The 19,362-nt window shown below is 45.8% G+C and overlaps 1 protein-coding gene across 1 annotated transcript in view; it reads right to left on the bottom strand.

The window, feature by feature from the left end:
* Positions 1–19,146, bottom strand: part of PGM2 (phosphoglucomutase 2) — a 34,981-nt gene extending 15,835 nt beyond the window's left edge. Inside the window, exons 1-7 of the mRNA XM_090035741.1 lie at positions 19,016–19,146; positions 8,595–8,762; positions 5,733–5,839; positions 5,200–5,284; positions 2,534–2,617; positions 1,383–1,576; positions 691–880 (exon numbers count right to left, since the gene is read on the bottom strand). Coding sequence (XP_089891867.1) covers positions 691–880; positions 1,383–1,576; positions 2,534–2,617; positions 5,200–5,284; positions 5,733–5,839; positions 8,595–8,762; positions 19,016–19,072 — 885 coding nt within the window. The 5' untranslated portion in view covers positions 19,073–19,146. The remainder of the gene's footprint in view (positions 1–690; positions 881–1,382; positions 1,577–2,533; positions 2,618–5,199; positions 5,285–5,732; positions 5,840–8,594; positions 8,763–19,015) is intronic.
* Between the last annotated feature and the right edge of the window lie 216 nt (positions 19,147–19,362).

Below are 19,362 nucleotides of genomic sequence, written 5' to 3'. Positions count from 1 at the left end.
CTCAAACTCACAAAAGCACAAAGTTAAAGATAATGATTCTGAAACCAATTCAAGAACACGTCAGTATTGAAGGAGTTTAAATGGGTAACATACAATGAAATCAGAGACTAAATGACAATTAAATCTTTCTTCTCTTTCTACATCAGGGGCCTAGATCCAGTTAGCTTTGCATCAATCGATTATTTCCATCAAGTTCAGCAGGATTACTCAGACAAGTCAAATTACTCAGTGAGCCTTCACAGTACAACACTAAACAAGCTGCAGTTGGTATAAACCACCCCTGTATTTTAAGTATTTAACAACTGTTAATGAAGTCTTGTTGTATTTGAAAAAAAACACTCAAAAAAACTTTGAACGTATGGGCTGTTTTTATGTCGTACTTCCATCATAATTTGACATCTAAAATAATCTCCCAGGTTCCCCCTTTTTTTCCTTACCTTTTCTTTTTTTTTTTTAAGGGAATATAATTCTATTTTAATCTCTGCACAGATATGCTGCATTCTAGCTAAAGAGCTAAAAACAATCTAATTGAAAGGACATTTTTAGCCCATCAAGAAGTGTGTACAGATATGCAAATTAAAACCCCCCAATATATTTGGAATAGTTTCTAAAGCTAAGTTTACTTCAAGCATTTTTTTTAATAAAGAATTTTAATATAGACTGTAAATATTCCAAAAAAACTTGTTTTACCAGAACACCTTTACCCTCTTCAGGATTTGGATATTTTACTGTTGGAAATTCTGGATCAGGTTCCTTCTGTTCTGGAACAGCAAATGGAGGTTTGAAGCCAAACGCCTCAAAGGCTAACTGCACAAATTCATGGCCTACGCCATGCACGGAAGTATGAACAAATTTCAGATTTGTTTCCTTGTTTATATTCCTAAAATCAAATAAATAGTGAAATTAATGTATTTGCATGCTGTTTGATTAGCAGCACAGACCAAGGAGAAAGGAAAAAAAACGTGTGTGTAACACATGGATGGGATGCAGAATCCCTGACTTAGGTATTCAGATACAGGTATTAAAGTACAATATTCCTGACTTAGAAGGAAGCCACATCTAAAATGCTACTCGTTCTAAAGTCATTTTCTTCCCCATTTCCCCTGTTATTACTTTTTAAATTCCTAGTACTTGGAATGTACTAGGAACATGCAAATAGGTACATTACAAAATATAATTTTTAAGACATTGCTGGCTTTCTAGTATATCAGGGTACCAGTTTGTAGCAAAATGGGTAACAATAAGTTTACCAACTGTAGTTAAAAGTTTTGGTCCTTGGGGCCATGCTTTTTTTAATGTAATATTCTTTGTTTAAATCATGTTAAAAATAGATGTTTGTCACCAAGAACTTTCATGACATTTATCTCTTATCTCTAGTTCACCTGTGAAAACACAGCTTCTGTATATCTTTAAAGTAGTCTTTTTTTATAGTAGCATAAGGATCATGATGTAGTGAGTTGTTCTCTATCAAACTATCATTCCAAGCCTCAGGCCATGGCTCTTGGTTCTCTTCAATTGCTTCAGAGATTCCTTTGTCATGAGGAGATATTATCTGTGCACCATTTTCCCAGTAAACCTAAATGTACACAAGATAAACAGGCATTACTCTGAACATCAAATATACTAAATACCCATACTACAACTTATGGATGACTAAAACTAATACAAATTAAAATTACATGGAGTAATACACTTTGGATGCCGATTTTTTCCAAAGTTATGTTTCTCTGAGGGTGTCACAGTATGTATTTAAGTACCCACAATAAAGGAAAGAATAAAAAAATAAAATAAAAGGTAAACAAAATCACCTCATCTCATTCAGTGGTAAAACCAAATTTCAGATGTTTTGATAGCCAGATGGTTAATACTTGTACACAGTTTTTATTTACTTTCCTCTATTTTCTGTACAACTATTATGCATGAGACAAATGGAGGGGGAAAGGGGGGGAAGGGATCAGAGGGAAAATCTTTTGTAGCAAAGGTGATACATTTTAACTGCAAGGTCATCAAGAGGCCTTGGCCTTCATACTACTTAGTTCATCCCAAACAATGGAATATTAATTTAAACACAGGGCAGGCTACTAAAGAAAAATCCTTATTTCTATGAACCAGCAGCATATTATTATAAGAAAGTTATTAAAAAAAAAAAGTTAATGTTTCAGAGCAGTGAGACAAGTTATATAGGCATTTACACAGAGCTGGGAATATGTAACCAATAATTCGTTATGTTATCATGGATAAGGCACTTAACTTCTGGTTCAGTTTTTATAATATGGGGATATGATTCATCTCCCACCCACCGCACTATGAATAAAATATTATATTAAAATATTAAACTAACGACTCTAGAGCATTTTAACACAGAGTGCTACTACAGAAATCTTAAAAATGTAGGGCTGAAAGGAACACAAAGAATTCATGTACCAGTCCCTCAATCTGAGGCATAACTAAACTCACATAAATGTTGTACTCCTATCAAAAGCAATAGAGTAAATTGGAGTTAAAATAGAATATTTAACATATACAGCAATACCTTGTAGCCGTTGTCTTGCTTTGGGTTATGGGAAGCAGTAATCATGATTCCAGCACAAAGTTTTAGGTGAGTTATTGTGTACGGCTGTGAAAAAGTAGAAGATAATTATTTTGAAATGAAACACTAAGACACTCACAAGACACCCAATCTCTATTCAAATAGCAACTGTATCCCTTATAACACAACATCAAATACATATAGGCTTGATTACTTTCAGTCTCCTAAACCAAATCTTAAATTTGCGAACAAAATTTACATCACTAGAAAAGTTTTCAATGTAGCTATTTAAGACTGAATGTGCATGCGGACAATATGAATGCACAATACAGAAATTAGTGCTGCTAATTTCTGTATCAGCAGGCATTGCAGTAACAATGCATTTTGTTAAGAGAAATCAAGTTTTCAAAACTATAATATATTTTTTTATTCTCACTGATCTTAAGCTACAACTTTTAGTGGCCCAACTGCTTAATTACAGGGATATTCAGTACAACATATATGCAATATAATAGTTCAAATTCAAGGAATGCATGTTTTTTCAAAGACTAAATCTGAACCAAAACACACCAAAATGATGAAAACGAAGAAAAACACTGTGTGTGTGTGAAAAATTACTTTTCTGCTGAAAATTTCCGTTGGGTATAGCCAATTAATTTCACAGTGTCATCCAAATAAAGTTTATTTAGAACAAGAGCCAGCCAGGATCTAGAATACAACAGAATCCTCTAGTTTGGAACACCATTGTGAACTTTTTGCTCCCATTAAGAGAATTATTTTAAGAATAATGCTAGTTTTCTAGGAAACAGAACATTTCCATCTTATTACAGAACAGGGCTAGGAATTTGGAAGCGGGGGGAGGGGAGGACTGTGGGTGATGGCCCCAGTCTTCAGGGCTGGCTGGGCCAGCTCCTGCGGTCCCAGTGCTGCAGCTGGGAACAATATAGTGGTGGAGAGGCCGGCCCGCGGGCAGGGAAATGGCTGTGGCAAGTGGGGAGAAGAGGTAGTGAGTGAGTATGCGGAGTGCAGTGACAGCTGGGCGGGAGCGCAGGGTCTGTGCTGTGGGGCCAGTGCCAGCTCCAGCTTCATAGAGCCCCTGGCAGCCCAGACCCCACGCTCCTGCCACCCCGTTCTGGTTCCCGCTGGTGCGGACCCTGCGCTCCTGCAAGGCTGTCACTGCACTCCTCACGCTCACACGCTGACCCTTTCCCCACCTGCCACAACCATTTCCCTGCTTCCCCACACAGCCCCACACCAGATGCTGCAGGGCAGAGCAGGGCTCTGTGGGGAAGCTGCTTGCCACTTCAAGTTCTGCACTGCCCGGGTGAGGCATCCCCTGCCTGCATGGCAGCAGCTAGAGCAGCGGCACAGGATTGTGCCCCTTGTTGCTGCTGCGCAGGCAGGGGACGCCTCACCAGGGCAGCATGGAGCTCTCAGTGACAAGTAGCTTTCCCATGCAGTCCCACTCTGCCCTGCCACACTGTGTTGCACCTGCTGGGCTGCAGAGGCCTCAGGCAAGGGCAGTAGGGCAGGGAGCCTGAGCCCACAGCAGGCAGCCCACCCCCGCCCCGCGCACAGATCTGGGGGTAACAGGTTCCCCCCTGCTTCACTGCAAGTACATAGTGGCGGGGAGCCGGCCCCACTCTCCACTCAAGCCTGCAGCAGGCAGCGGGGGTGGGGGAAGAAGCTGGGCTCTGCTCTGTTGCAGCAACTGCCACCTTGTGTGGGCAGCAGCCAGGGCTCAGGTGTAGCTGTGGAGGGCAGAGGGCTGCGGACCTGTGTCCATGGCCCACAGTCCTGGCAGCTGGGGGAAGCCTCTGGCAGAGCTGGGGAGCGAGGGGAACCAGCAGGGCCGGGGGCTCTGGGGGGGTGGGGATTGAGGGGTACCAGCAGGGTTGGAGGGGCTGTGAAGAGCCTGGACCTACATTCTGTGAACTAAGGGGGCAGGGGGAGCTCTAATTTTCCATGATAAAAAAATCCAAAATGAAATACCAACATTTATATGTATTTAGAATTTATTTGATTAGTGACTGAGGCACTGGTAGGCTTCCAAACTGCTTTAAAACTATAAATATATCAAGAAAATTGATACATACATACATATTTTTTATATATAAGCCTACATCTGTCTGTCTGTCACACTTTGTTTGCACTCTGATTGGCTGATGGAAACAGCCAATCAGAATCCTCCAAGTGTGGGGGACTGCCATCATGATTCTGAAGCTGGGTCGAGGACTGGACAGAGGGTGGGGGAGCCGAGGTGCTCCCTCCCTCACCCCGCTCCCTGCAAGAGGCAGAACAGTGGCAGCATGAGGCATTAGGTGGCGGCACTCCATCCCAGCCCCCTTCCCCTGCCGCTCCCCATCATTCTTGACAGGCAATTACATACACACGCACACACACGGCCTTTTATTTTAATCATGGATTTGGGGTTTTTTTAATCAGAGAATTTGAGATTCTTTTAAACCAGGATCCCTGGATATCACTGCACTTCATAAGGTTTTTACTCAGTAAATGGGGAAAGAAATACTTATCTGCTTTGGTTTAGTTATGCCCAAGGCTAACAGACCAGTGAGCTTACAAATCAGATGTCTTCATTTTTAATATTTGATAATGTCTATGTTGTAGGAAAAAAGGGGTATTATTAAAACAATATTAAAAAAACCTACCACAAAAGGAGTTGGTGTTATTTCGGAGAAGAGATATACTGGAATTCCCTGACTGATAAAAGTTGCTGCAGCAAGCCTTGCAAACCTAAACGACAAGTAACATTACTTAGAAATATATTCATTAAAAGAATTTGAACAATAATTTTGTGGCTGGTTTCACTTTTTGGTGTGCCATTAATTACCTAAATGAGCGGCCAGATTACACTTTAAGCCTCTGGTTAATCACAACTTGAGTATATCATCTGCCAGGTTGTTGGTTTTGTTTTATTTTGTTTTTTAAACCTGGATCAGATTTGTTGTACAGACCAGGCTTACATTTGTACTTTGTTACCAACATTGAAAAGCAAAGCAAAGCAAAGCAAAGCAAATCTATTAAAAACATATCTTGTGATGGATGGCACACAAACACTGAATCACACACACATAACAATTTACTTTACAGATTTTCGAAATGCTGTTGAAGCACTGATGACATTGTAATGCATATGGACACATGTAAAATAATCACCATTTCTACATATTATTAGCTATACCTCTTGCTGCTTCCTCCACTGGAAGGATGGGCACGAGCATCAAAGCCAATTACTATGCCTCTTTTATTTAGATCACTGAAGTTCTTTTCAAGGTATCTACAAAATCCCTAAAAGAAAGTTCATAGAACCAAACCTTAGTATTTCATATATGGTTGCAACACATTTTAAAAGTTTTAAGAAAGAAAGCAAGTGAAGTACTTCATTAAGTTGATTTTAGATACAATTTTTAGGTTAAATAAATACAAATCTCCAACTAAGAAAATGATCCAAGTTGTCAAAGGACTACAGTGAATTCTGATTTTTTTTTTATAATACGAGAATTTCAAAATAAGAATTCCAAATATTCTTGGGTAAGCATGATTATTTTGGGTAACAAAAGTAATTCAGATAGCCTCTTCCCTACCTGGGAACTTGTCATCGCTAGGGGTTTTTTGTTTCCCACGGAAAAACGGAGAAAACCACGGATTCTCTGTTTTTATCAGAGAAAATGCGAATTTCCCTTTTTGGCAGAGAAATCCGTGGATTCTTCGCTTTTGCAAAGAGCTCTTGCAAGCTGGCACAGCTCCAGCCTGCAAGAGCTGATTGCAGAAAGGGCGGGAAATCCCCAGCCCTGGCCAGAGGGGCAGGGAGAGGGTGGGCCTGAGCCTCTGAGGCAGCCAAGGCCGGGCTCATGCTCACACTCACCCTTTGCCCCCAGAGCATGGAGGTAAATGGGGCTTTGGGCAGGCACACCACAGCTGGGAGCTGGGCCAGGGGGTAAAGGCAAGGGTGCCTCTCTGCAGTGGGGCTCTGCAGGCAAGTGATGCGGGGCGCAGTGTAGTGGTGCCCACCATGTGCAGGCCACACACATGCCGCCCAGCGCCTGTCCAGGGAAGGGGGAGAGGGACACTGGCATGTGGCCGGAGCACAGCTCTGTGGCCGGCGCAGCAGCAGCCACGGCAAGGGATGGGGACGTGGGCTCGCACTTGGCTGCCACTGCCACTTACCTGGAGGACTGTGATGGCTGCTGCCTACAGAATCTCCTGCTGCTGCTGCCGAGCCATGCCCAGAGCTGTGCAGCCAGTGGCAGTGGTGTGGTGTGGGTAGTGGTGGGGATGGGAATGGCTGCATGCCACCTGGCCACTACCACCCTGAGCCACTGTCACTGGCCGCACAGTTCCACAGCAGCACCGGGAGGTTTTGTACGCAGCAGCAGCCACCCACAGGTAAGCAGCAGCAGCCTCCCATGCCAGCGGTGACTGCCGCTGCCTACAAAACATCCCAGTGCTGCTGTGGAACTGTGCGGCTGGCGGCAGTGATGCACCACAGTGCAGGGTGGTGGTGGGGATGATTGCGTGCTGCCCAGCTACCACCATGCTGCTCCTGCTGCCCGGCAGCCAGCCGCACAGCTCCAGGCATGGCTCCACAGCGGCAGCAGGAGGTTTTGTAGGCAGCAGCTGTCACCGCCGTCCAGGTAAGTGGCAGTGGCCTCCACGTGGAAGCCCCACGCTCCCCCCCTCATCCCTCGCCGCAGTTGCAGAGTTGACCATGGGGCCGTCTTCCGGCCGCATGCCAGCCTCCTCCCCATCCCCTGGGCAGAAGGCCGGGCAGCATGTGTGTGGCCCGCACGTGGTGGGCACCACCACACTGTGCCCTGCATCGCTTGCCCACAAAGCATCCCCACAGAGGGGCACCCCTGTCCCTATCCCCTGGCCCTGCTCCCAGCTGTGGTGTTCTGCCTGGGGCCAGCAGCACTCCCCACTCCCTCAGCCCCCAACCATCTTCCCCAAGCCCCACTTACCTTGTAAGATCGCTTGCCTGCAAAGTACCTCAGCCTGCATGCAGCCGCCATCACCCCGCACTGCCGTGCAGCTGGTTGCGAGGCATGCCGCTGTATGCAAGCTCCGTGTTTCACCCCCCCACTGGGCAGCACGTATGTAGCCCGCACAGTGGTTGCCAACACAATGCCGCTGCCGTGCTCTGCACCACTTGCCCACAAAGCCATGCAGGTGACCATGAGATGGTAGCGCAGGGTGCAGTGGCAGAGTTGCGGTGGCACCGTCTGTGTGCGAACCTCATGTCAGGCCAGCTGGCACATGTGTGGCCCACAGAGTGGCATCCCTGCCTTCACTCCCTGGCCCTGTTCCTGGGAGTGGGCACAAGGGCACACTCCACCACTTCTTGATCTACCCCGCCAGCACCTTCCCTTTCCCCTGCCCCCCCCGCCCCTTCCCCCCCCCACACACTTACCTGCTGTGGTGCATGTCAGTATCTGTGTCTGCACGTCTGTGCTTGTGTGTCTGTTGCAAGGCGCATCAGAAGGGCTGTTGAGACTGTGGGGGGGAGTGCGGGGCACCAGTAGCGCTGGGAGGGCACTGTGGGGGGCCTTTATTTTTTATCACAGCTTTTGGGTTTTTAATCAATCAGAGAATTTGCAGTTTTTAATCAAAGAAAACCAGGATCCCTGGTAATCACAAATCACCACATTCAGTTTTTGTTTCTCAGCTTCAAAATAAAGAAAGAACTTCAGCACCACAGGGCATGGCTTTATTTTCATTCAGCATTGTTAAGTGGCTAAGCATCCAGTTAAAATGTTTCATTACAGCTCCAAAGGCACTACCTCAACCCCTACCTAAACTTGCGCTAAAAGCTGTCTCTAGTTGTATATGGGCATCTCAGAAGTCAGAACTAGCCAGATATAGCAGCAACAACATCACTCCCTTGCATGTCACTGGCTTTAAAAAAAAACTGTGTGCTTTTAGAATGTCACCATTCAGGCTTTTTACAGCTTAAAGCATCCAGTTATTTGTTCATTCATTAGATTTTTGTGCTTTTTGAGATCAGTAAAAATCAAGTAATAGAGAAACAAAATGAAATGAGTACCTGAGTTGTCTGGATAATAGTCAAGTCATTCATTTGAGAAATTCCTGCCCCCATGGCTGCTCTGAGGCCTGCTGTCCCAAACTCCATCCGTGAACCAAAACGTGTTTGTAATTCATCTGCATTTTCTTCATCAAGCATGTGCTTCACTATTTCAGAGGTTTTAGGATTCTGCAAAAAAACAAAGTCAATATACTGTTGTTCTAGAAAAACCGATTATATTTTTAGCCACGTCTAAAACTCTAAAGTATTTTAAATACTCTCATCATTCTAAAAACAGCATAATTATAAAAGATTATTTTCAATTCTATACTATAATCCCCTATACCACCTGCCACAGGCTTACATACCACGGTTTTGGAATGTCAGTCTATTACTTGAACCCAACATTAAAATCGCAGAAGTCTTGGCTAGTTTTTCAAAGCTTGATAGATCAACATTTGAACTTAAGTAAGATTTTTCTGGTCACTAGAATAATGCAATTAGAACAAGTTTATAGAATTAGAATTTATATAACATATATATGAAATATTCATTAATCATTAGTTTATAAAATGTGAAGTTTTAAAGAAAAAAGCATCCCTAACCAAAAATTTAAGGCAGGGCAGAATGGCACCCTATACACTAACTCACAGCTGCCCAGCTTCTAAGTGGCATGGGATTGCATACACCAGATCCACGGGCTGATGTACCCTGTGCTCAGAAGCTCCCGCTACTCTCCATACCGGGTACTTCCCCCACTGCACCATGCACCAGGATGCTCCCCTGCTATGTTGTGGCCCCTCTCCGCTCCTGAGTCTCACTGGCAATTATAGATAGGGTTCTGTTCCTAAAGCAGTTGTTTTCTTCCCGCCTCTCATTCCCTTTTGAGCTCACTCCCTTCAAAGCATTTCTCCTTTTTCTTGGAGTGTTATATACTAAACAAAATAGTAAACATCTTTCTCTATGCATTGCAAAGGCCTCCTCTATATTAAACCACTAAATTTTCAAGCTCCACTTTAATCAGAATATGGTCTTCAAAAAGTTTCTATGCTAATGATAATTCCCTCAACTCCAAAAGTTTGTGAAATCTCTATCTTTGGAAGTTTTTAAGAGCAGGTTAGACATAGACTTGTCTAGGATGGTTTAGATGGGAATAATCCTGCCTTGAGCATGTAGCCTTGAGCAGGAGCCTCAAAAATGACCTCTTGAGATCCCTTCCAACTACTATCCTATGATACTGTGTTAGATTAAGTTAAAATAAAATGGCCCAAGACACTGCCACTGTTCTGTTTTCTTCAGTGGTTAATAGCTATTTAGCAGTAAGTAGTATTGCATTTGGGTCACAAAGAAAAGCACAGAAAGGACAAAGAAGATTCCTTTCTGTTAGGATCACAAACATTTGTTTCTTTAAAAAGTCAGACTATTTTCATTATCTGTGGAAATTTATCATGCTGTTTCTTATCATCCATATTAAAGAATGCAATCAACTACTATTGTTTAAAAATGATGAAAGACTATGGAATCTTTTGTTTCTAACTAACAGCACCTCTATGACAGAAAGCATATTATTTGTGCAAATCCTCTATCTAGTACAAAACAACATTGGGAAGAGTTGCGTGTGTTTAACATGGCATAATCCAAATTCTCTGACTGCCCACAAGTTGTTTTTTTAATCCAAAGTTTCTAAATTCTGTCCACTGACTATATAACCACGAACTAAGCCCATTTCTGCCAGGAAATTACAGAAAAACCCAAAACTCAACACTTTTTTGCAACCTTAACTGAATTCTTTTCATTTATGCAGGGCTCATAGGTGCCAACATTTATTTTTGCTGGGGGTGGGGGGAGTAATATGATGGAAAGGTGGAAAGTTTTACACATTTCAGGTGACAGCCCTCTTCCCAAGGAAGGACAGGGTCCTTGGGCCCCCACACACCCAGCACCTCTGGTAGGGCTAATTGTTAAGTTGCACGATCACTGTTAATTTACATCATTCAAATTTAATTTTCCATTTCCTTTTCAAAATTCTACCATGTGCATTATGTTGATAATATGCCATCTGCCCAACCATTCAATGGCTTTTTTCAGTCTTATAAATTCATGTCATGAGAACTTCAGAGAATCTTCCTGATAAATTATCAAAGCTTTTGTTAACTCTTAGTCATGTAGCTTTCATTAAAAAAAAAAAATCAAAAGGAATGCAGTTAAGTACCCAAAATATTGCAAAAAGTAATGCAATGTTAAATAAATTTGGGCCTTCAACATCATTGTCATGATCTGCCTCTTTGTGGTATACATTCTATTCAATGTCAGTGTTTCCCCTGACTTACACAGAACTTTTTGCATTTGTGATCTTCTTTCCAGATACCTGCCTGGGTGAATACTGAGTGATCCAAGCTGCTGCTGCTTTTGTATTTCATGGGCACTGCACAACTCTTCAAACAAGAAGCTAGAACACTAGCCTTTTATTTTAACCAAAATAAACATTAAAAAAAATATGCTGTATTATATCAGTTACTTCCTTCTACCTTAAACCAGAAAAAAACTTGATCTAATCTGAAACAGTTTCTCTTTTCTTCTCCAGTCCATCCTTCTCCTCTCCTGTTAGAACTAATCAACATATTCCCTCCTCCCACCAATATCAGTTGTCCAAATGTTATCTGGGTTCCATCCAAGAGTCCAAACCTGTGTGTATCTGCATTCAGTGACTATTTTTTTTATCTTTTGTTCAAAATAGCCTTTAATACAATTTGCTTAAAATAATCTCTCATAACATACAATTTCTAACTATCAGACTAACCTACTGTAAGCAGACATTTTCTGGGTACAAAGCTCCCCATTGAGTTCTGAAGTCCAGAAAGACCGGTCAGCCATACCCCATTCTGTTTAAATATAAACAGAAGTTTACCCCCAAGTGTATATCTGAGAGTAGAAAGACGCTTTGAGAACACATGTTTTTGTGGTGCATGTATTCAAAGAGTACCCTCAGAATCTACTAGCAAACTATGATTTACATGACTAGTTCCAATACAAGTATTTGTGTGCATAAGCATTTGCAGGTTTTGTAATAATTGTGATATGCAGCTTATCAGCAATCAAAGTTAACTTTATTTTGGATTTTGTAACCTTCTATTGATATTAAACCAACCCCCTTCAAACCCAAGCAGTGTTTTCTTTGGATCACAGAAAGTGCATGAGGGTTATATTGGTTCAGACTGCAGTTGCTCAATAACAATTTTTTCAAGCTCAATAAATTAGAAACTGATGTCTCATGGCTCATCCTCCTTTTCTAACATGGCAATGGTCAAATAGCATGTTAATCAAGAATGTCTGCAATGTTTGACATACTCTGATATAAAGATGTGATCAGTTATGATACAATTATTACATCGTCAGAAAAAGTACTGCAAGGAGTTTTAGATTTTAAACAGTATTTTTCAGTTCAGGGCTATCTAACTGGCAGCCCACCAGCGACATGCAGACCACAGAGGGTTGAGTTGAGGCCCCCAGAATCTTACTTGGTCACCCCTTCCCCAACACCCACTGCAAGAGCAACTGGAGTCTTGGGGTCCCCCTCCTTCCTCCAGCTTCCATTTCCTGCCCCCAGCCCAGGGGGTGGGCTCGTGCAACAAGTGGGCTGAGGGTGAGGCCCGTGCTGCGCTGCAGTGGTAGGAGGAGTGCCTGCACAGGTGTTGTGTGCCATAGCTGGGGATGGGGAAGAGTGCTGCTTGCACAGGTACACAGTGCAGCACAGTGGGAGGGTGCTTGCATGGGCACGTGGTAGAGCACAGAAAGACAGGAGATGCAAGTGCACTCAAGGGAGGGCACCCATGTGGTGTAGCAGGAAAGTATCCACGCCAAATGTAGCCCATAGCTTGCCTTGATGCAGCTGCTGCTGTGGGGCCCATGAGGTGTGTAGCCCCCTGACCACTTAGAATTTGGACAGCCTTGTTTTAGCTTACTACCTGGCATAAAACAATTGAAAAGCTGATATGGGATTAATCTACTGAAAGAAGCAGAAGATAGAGGAGTAATTAATATTAGTTTTATAGTATGTAGATTTCATGATAATTAGGTGCTTTCAAATTTGATTTAATTTTTTGAAGAGATTGCAGTTACTTTAATCAGTAAACCTTGTTTACTGATAAAGTAAGTGACTGCAGTTACTTTATCAGTAAACCTTGATGCAGTAAATCTTGCATCGAGTCTGTTGTTCATCTGAGTATAATATGACTTTTTCATTTAAAAAACTACACTAAAAATACTAGTAAAGTACATACTAAGAATTGGTATTTGATAGATCAAGTAGTAGTAGTCCTCAATGGGGAATCCTCATTTTCACTGATCTTCTGTAACTGAATATAAAACCACTGCTGATAATATTAATGAATGACTGGAGGATAGTAAGCAGTGAAGAGGACAGGGTAATCGCACAGGGCAACCCATGCTGTTTGGTGAACCAGGTTCATTTATATAAAAATGTTTCCTACTGCACCCAAATGCAAGGTTATGAATCTAGGAATACATCATACAAACACAGTAAGCAAAGTAGCAACACCAAGAGAGATTTAGAAGACATAGTGTTCAAAGAACTCCACACAAGTTTCCAGTGAAATACTGTGGCAAAAAGGGCTCATGCCATTTTAGATGTATAGCAAGTACAGTAGCCATAAAATGGAATAAGAGACAATTTTACTTTTGCACATAACAGTGGTGAGACTGATACTGGAATACTGTGTACAGCTTCGGTGTCCACATTTTAAATAGGAAGCTGAAAAATTGGAAAGGCTGTAGAAGAGAGCCAACAAATACTTGAGGGACTGGAAAAAACCCTTTAAAGTGAGAAAAATAAAGCACAACCTTTTTGGCAAGCTAAATAGAAGGCAGACATGTCTTGATTACTTTAAGTAATGACAGAGTGAGCAAAATTCTTATTAGCAGATATATATATATATATATATGCACACACACACAGATGGACAGATAGATGAGCACACAGAGACAATATAGCAAGCTAGGCAGATGTGTCCACATGCACATACATTATATAACTAGCTAGGTAGCTACACATGTACATGCGTACATGTGCGTTTGCACACGTGTGCACCCTCCCCACCCCCCGGCACACTCTCTCTCTTTCTAGGCTTGTCAGAATTGGATAATTTTTTTTTATAACTTTGACAGTAAAAATAGGTGTTATTTTTAACCATTTATTTTGATTTTTATCAATTTAAATTTTCAGAACCCCAAAAATTAGAGGTGCAGGAGATAGACAACTTACCAAAAAAGGTGGGCAGCATCACTCCCAGAGCTGTAGAAACCCCGGAGAGGCTGCCTATCCCGCCCCCTCCCCCCACCTGCAGTTCTTAGGGCCCAGGCAAGACTCTGCTGTCATAGATTTCATAGACATCAGGGCTGGAAGGGATCTCGGAAGATCACCCAGTCCAGCCGCCCGCCCAAAGTGCAGGAAGTCAGCTGGGGTCATAGGATCCCAGCAAGATAAGCATCCAATTTGCCCTTGAAGGTGTTCAATGGCACAAGGCTGGAGCCTTGAATAACCATCCCTTTTGGAGAAGGAGTTTGTTTAAGCAAGCCACTTCCTACAGGAGCAGCTAATTGCTTAATTGATGAGTCATTAGGCAGAAGGAACAGCTAACTGCCTAACTGACAAGTCATTAGGCCACCCATTGTTCTCCTCTTTAACTCCTTTGCCCTCTTTCTCTCCCTCTCTCTTTCCACTGTCTAGTTACAGAGGTAAGGATTCCCTGCTACAGTCCCCCTTCTATAAATTTCAGTTGTTCCCCATGTAAATATACTCCTGATGCTCTGAGAGTATGAGCTAAAATCTGCATTTAATCAATATTTATCAATAAAAATCAAATCTTGCCAAGCCTAACTACATAGCTAGCTAGGTAGATGTCCATGCATGTGTGCACACAAGAGAATGAAATCACCCATCCTTAATTGGGAGGGACAGTCCCAAACTGTAAAGGTCAAGTCCTGGTCCCAGGCTGAATGACCCTGGAACAGCATTTGTCCCAGATTCCCCTCAACAAACTATGATTCCAGGATCAAGTGCAGGGATCCAGGTTTTCCATTGCAGTGGAAAAGCATGGATTTTTTCCTTTGAAGGAGGGGAAAGGTGGGAAACAGCAGGTTTCCGCTTGCAGGCTGGCAGATTTCAGGCCTCCAAGTGGCTGCTTAGAGCTGTGGGGAGCGGGACGCACGGGGTATCATGTGCATGAGTATACACACACGCACAGGGCCAGCAGCTCCCCCACCTGCCTGCAGGTAAATCTGTGTGGGGGAAAGACTGAGGTCCCCATGGTAAGGGAGGGAGTCGGGCAAGGCCAGCGGCTTGGCCTGAGAGCACTGCCCAAGCAGGGAGGTGTGCAGCATCACGAGGCCGAAGTTGGCAGTTTACTCCTGGTTCCTTATTTCCGGTTCCTTTTTCAAAGCTACTCTAGACTCAATACAAACCTGTTATTAATGAATTCTACATCCTAAAGAAAGAGAATTTCATTAGCTATGCATATGTACTAATTAACATGTAAAATAATATCCCACATCAAGTACAAAGCCCTAAATGAAGGTCAGATTAGGATGGGATTATGGGGCAAAATATTTCTTGGGCCACCCCAAATTTCCTGTTGATGCTACACGGGGACTGTCCCAAAGAACCCTGAACACAGTCCCACCCAGCCCAAAGCACAGTTTGGCTGTGCCAGGCTGCCAACTAACAGCCCCATGCCCACTATAATAAGCATAATGGCTTGAATAAGGAACTGGCTTTCGGGCTGGGATTATGGCTATAAATTCTGCTTTGGCCACTCCACAGCGTACCTCTGTGCCACTGCGGGACTCTACTGGACGCATCTCACCACAGACTTGCCTGATCCAAAGTATGGTTTGGCTGTGCCAGGCTGCCAACTGACACAACCCTTGCTGCTGTGCTGAATATATGGATCCGAATAAGGAACTGGAATTTGGGCTGGGATTATACACAGAAATCCTTCTTTGGCCACCCCAGATACATGACTCTGTGGCCCTGGGGGACTGTCCTGGATATCTCTGACCAGGGATTTACCTGGCCCAAAGCACAGTTTGGGTGTGCCAGGCTGACAACAGCCAGCACCCCAGCCACTGTGCTAAATACATGGGAATTTGGGGCTGGGATTATACCCAGAAATCCTTCTTAGGCCACCCCAGAACATGTCTCTGTGCCACCAGGGGAAACTCCTGGACATTTCTAACAACAGACTTGCCTGGCCCAAAGCACAGTTTGGTCATACCAGGCTGCCAAAAGAGAGCACTCCAGCCACTGTGCTAAGTATATGGATCTGAATAAGGAACTGGAATTTGGGGTGGGATTATAGCCACAAACCCTTATTAGGCCACCTGATGCCATGCCTCTGCAGCACCAGGGGACTCCTCTGGAGATCTCTGATCAAAGACTTGCTCAGCCCAAAATGTGGTTTAGCCACACCAGGTTGCCAGCTGAGACCCCACCCCCCGACCCTGTGTTAAGTATATGGAACCAAATAAAGAACTGGATTTTGGACTGGGATAATACCCAGAAATCCTTCTTGGCCACCCCAGACCACACCTATGTGCCACCAGGGGAATCTCCTGGACATCTTTCACCAGAGACTTGCTCAGCCCAAAACATGGTTTGGCTGCGCCAGGTTACCAACTGACTCCACCCCCCAGACACTGTGCTACATAATTGGAACTGAATAATGAACTGGATTTTGCACTGGGATTATACCCAGAAATCCTTCCTGGGCCACCCCATGCCATCCCTCTCTGGCCCTGGGGCACTGTCCTGGACATCTATGACCAAAGACTTGCCCGGCCCAGAGTACTGTTTGGCTGTGCCAGGCTGCCAAATGACACCACCTTCCAGACGCTGTGCTAAGTATCTGGACCAGAATAATGAACTGGATTTTGGGCTACAAATCCTTCTTGGGCCACCCCAGAATACATCTCTGTGCCACCAGGGGACACTCCTGGACACAGATTTCATAGACATTAGGGCTGGAAGGGACCTAGGAAGATTGTGTCCAGCCCCCTGCCCAAAGGGCAGGAAGTCGGCTGGGGTCATAGGATCCCAGCAAGATAAGCATCCAATTTGCTCTTGAAGGCATTCAGAGTAGGTGCTTGAACCACCTCCGCTGGCAGACTGTTCCAGACCTTGGGGGCTCGGACAGTAAAGAAATTCTTCCTTATGTCCAGCCTGAAACGGTCTTGCAGGAGTTTGTGACTGTTGGACCTCATCATCCCCTGGGGTGCTCTGTTGAACAAACGTTCCCCCAGATCCTGGCAGTCACCCCTGCCTGATAAACTTGTAGGTGGCCATCAGATCACCCCTGAGCCTGCGCTTTTCCAGGCTGAATAGCCCCATTGCTCTCAGCCTCTCATCATAAGGCCCGTTTTCCTGACCTCTGATCATGTGCGTGGCTCTCCTCTGCACCCTCTCAAGCTTCTCCACATCCTTTTTGAATTGTGCAGCCCAAAACTGGACGCAGTACTCCAGCTGCGGCCTCACCAAGGCTGAGTACAGCGGGAGAATGACGTCCCGGGATCTGCTTGGAAGCATCTATGGATGCAAGCCAGTGTTTTGCTCGCTTTACTAGCTACAGCATCGCACTGAAGGCTTATGTTCATCTTGTGGTCAACCATGACCCCCAAGTGCCTTCATCTGTAGTGCTAACCAGCGTAGCACTACCAAGCCTATAAGCATGGTGCAGGTTTTTCCTCCCAAGGTGGAGAACCTTGCATTTTTCAGTGTTAAACACCATCAGGTTCTTGTTCGCCCATTTGCTGAGCCTGTTCAGGTCAGCCTGGATCACCTGTCTGTCTTCTGGTGTGGATGCTTTGCCCCAAAGTTTGGTGTCCTCGGCGAACTTGGCCAGTCCATTAAGGATGGCCTCTTTAATAAACTTTTCTAAGATCTTCCCTGGGATAGAAGATGGGCCTATAGTTTGCTGGATCCACCTTCCGCCCTTTCTTAAAGATAGGCACCACACTGGCTTTCTTCCAGTTTTGGGGCACTATACCAGAGCGCCAGGAGTTTTCAAAGATCCGCGCCAGAGGCTGGGCTATGATGCTTGCCAGCTCCTTGAGTACTCCTGGGTGTAAATTGCCACGGCCAGCTGACTTGCCTGGCCTGAAGTACGGTTTGGCTGTGCCAGGCTGCCGACAGACAGCACCCAAGCGACTGTGCTAAGTATATAAGTGTGGTGAGATGCATTCGGTAGAGTCCCCTGGTGGCACAAAGGTATGCTGTGGAGTGGCCCAAACCCAATTTCTAGCCATAATCCCAGCCCAAAAACCAGTTCCGTATTCAAACCATTATACTTGGTATAGTGGGCATGGGGGCTGTTAGTTGGCAGCCTGCTATGTCCAAACTGTTTTGGACTGGGCGGGACTGTGTTCAGGGTTCTTTGGGACAGTTCCCCTGTGCCATCAAAATTTGGGGTGGCCCAAGATGCATTTTGCCCCATAATCCCATCCTAATCTGACCTTCATTTAGGGCTCTGTACTTGATGTGGGACATTATTTTACATATTCATTAGTATGTATGCATAGCTAATGAAATTCTCTCTCTTTTGGATGTGGAATTCATTAATAACAAGTTTTTACTGCGTCTAGAGTAGCTTTGAATAAGGAAACGGGAATAAATAACTGGGAATCAGGAATAAACAACCAAGTTCAGCCTCACTGTGGCATCTAGGTGGGAGTGTATGGCTGGTCGGGGAGCAGGACACAGCCATGGGAGGCTTGTCTGGGCAACTAGCTCCCTGCTGCTGCCTGCTCTCCCAGGGAGAGAGTCCAGGGGGGTGCATGTGCCCCCCCAGATCTGTGCATGGGGTGACAGCAGATGCTGGCTGCCCACTGTGGCCCAGCAGGGACTCAGTGCAGGATGGTGGCGCAAGCCAGGAGGCTGAGTGATGCTGCTGGGAGCGCCGTGTGGTGAGGCACTTCCTGCCCGTCCAGCAGCAGCAGGAGGCAACACTGCACCACGACCGCTCTACGCCAGGCAGGGACGGAGCACCTTGCCACATCGGTGGCAGCACCGAGCCTCTCTGCCGGATCCCACCCGCTGGGCCATGGACGGGGCAGCCCGCATCCTCCCCTGCCCACAGGCTTCGCTCCTGCGGCGGGGCAAGGGCCTCCCGGGCATGTACCCAGCCTCTGCTTTCTGGAAAGGCGGCTGCCCCCCACCGCGCACGGCACAGCGACCTGGTAGGGCCGGCGCGGGGGCCGCGCCGCAGCTCCCGGGGTGGCCACGAGCACGCACACGCCTTCGCCGGGGCCGGGGCCAGGGCCGGGGAGGGAGGCACCGCCGCGGGCCGGAGCAGAGGGCCCGGCCGGCCGCAGCTGCTGGGCCCCGCGGGTGACATGACGGGCTCTGCTGATGGGCGCCCCCGCCCGCTCACCTTATCCCACCGCAGCCACTGCTCCGCGGCGGCTCGGCCCGCTCGTGCCTCCGCCATCCCGCCAGCTGCCAGCCCCGCCGCTCCTCCCGCGGCGCCGCGCACGCCCAGGGGCCGGGCCTGCGTGACGGCGGGGCCGGGGGCGGGGCCGGGCCGCCCAGCGCCGCGCCATGGGGGCGGGGCCCGCACGGCGCCTCCCGGGCAGCAGGGCCAGCCCCGGGGCCGAGCGCGGCCCGGCTCCGCCCTTGGCCTCAGCCGGGAGACTGCAGAGCACGACCTGCGAGCGCCGGCGCCACAGGAGCATCGCTGGTGTCAGGGCGGGCCGCATTTTGCCCACCCCTGCACGAGCC

This window comes from Crocodylus siamensis, chromosome 2, assembly GCF_052110815.1.
Source record: "Crocodylus siamensis isolate JL-2025a chromosome 2, ASM5211081v1, whole genome shotgun sequence".
In the NCBI taxonomy this organism is placed as follows: Eukaryota; Metazoa; Chordata; order Crocodylia; family Crocodylidae; genus Crocodylus; species Crocodylus siamensis.
The sequence above is the reverse complement of the archived record's forward strand: the minus strand, read 5'-3'. Positions and strand labels throughout refer to the sequence as shown.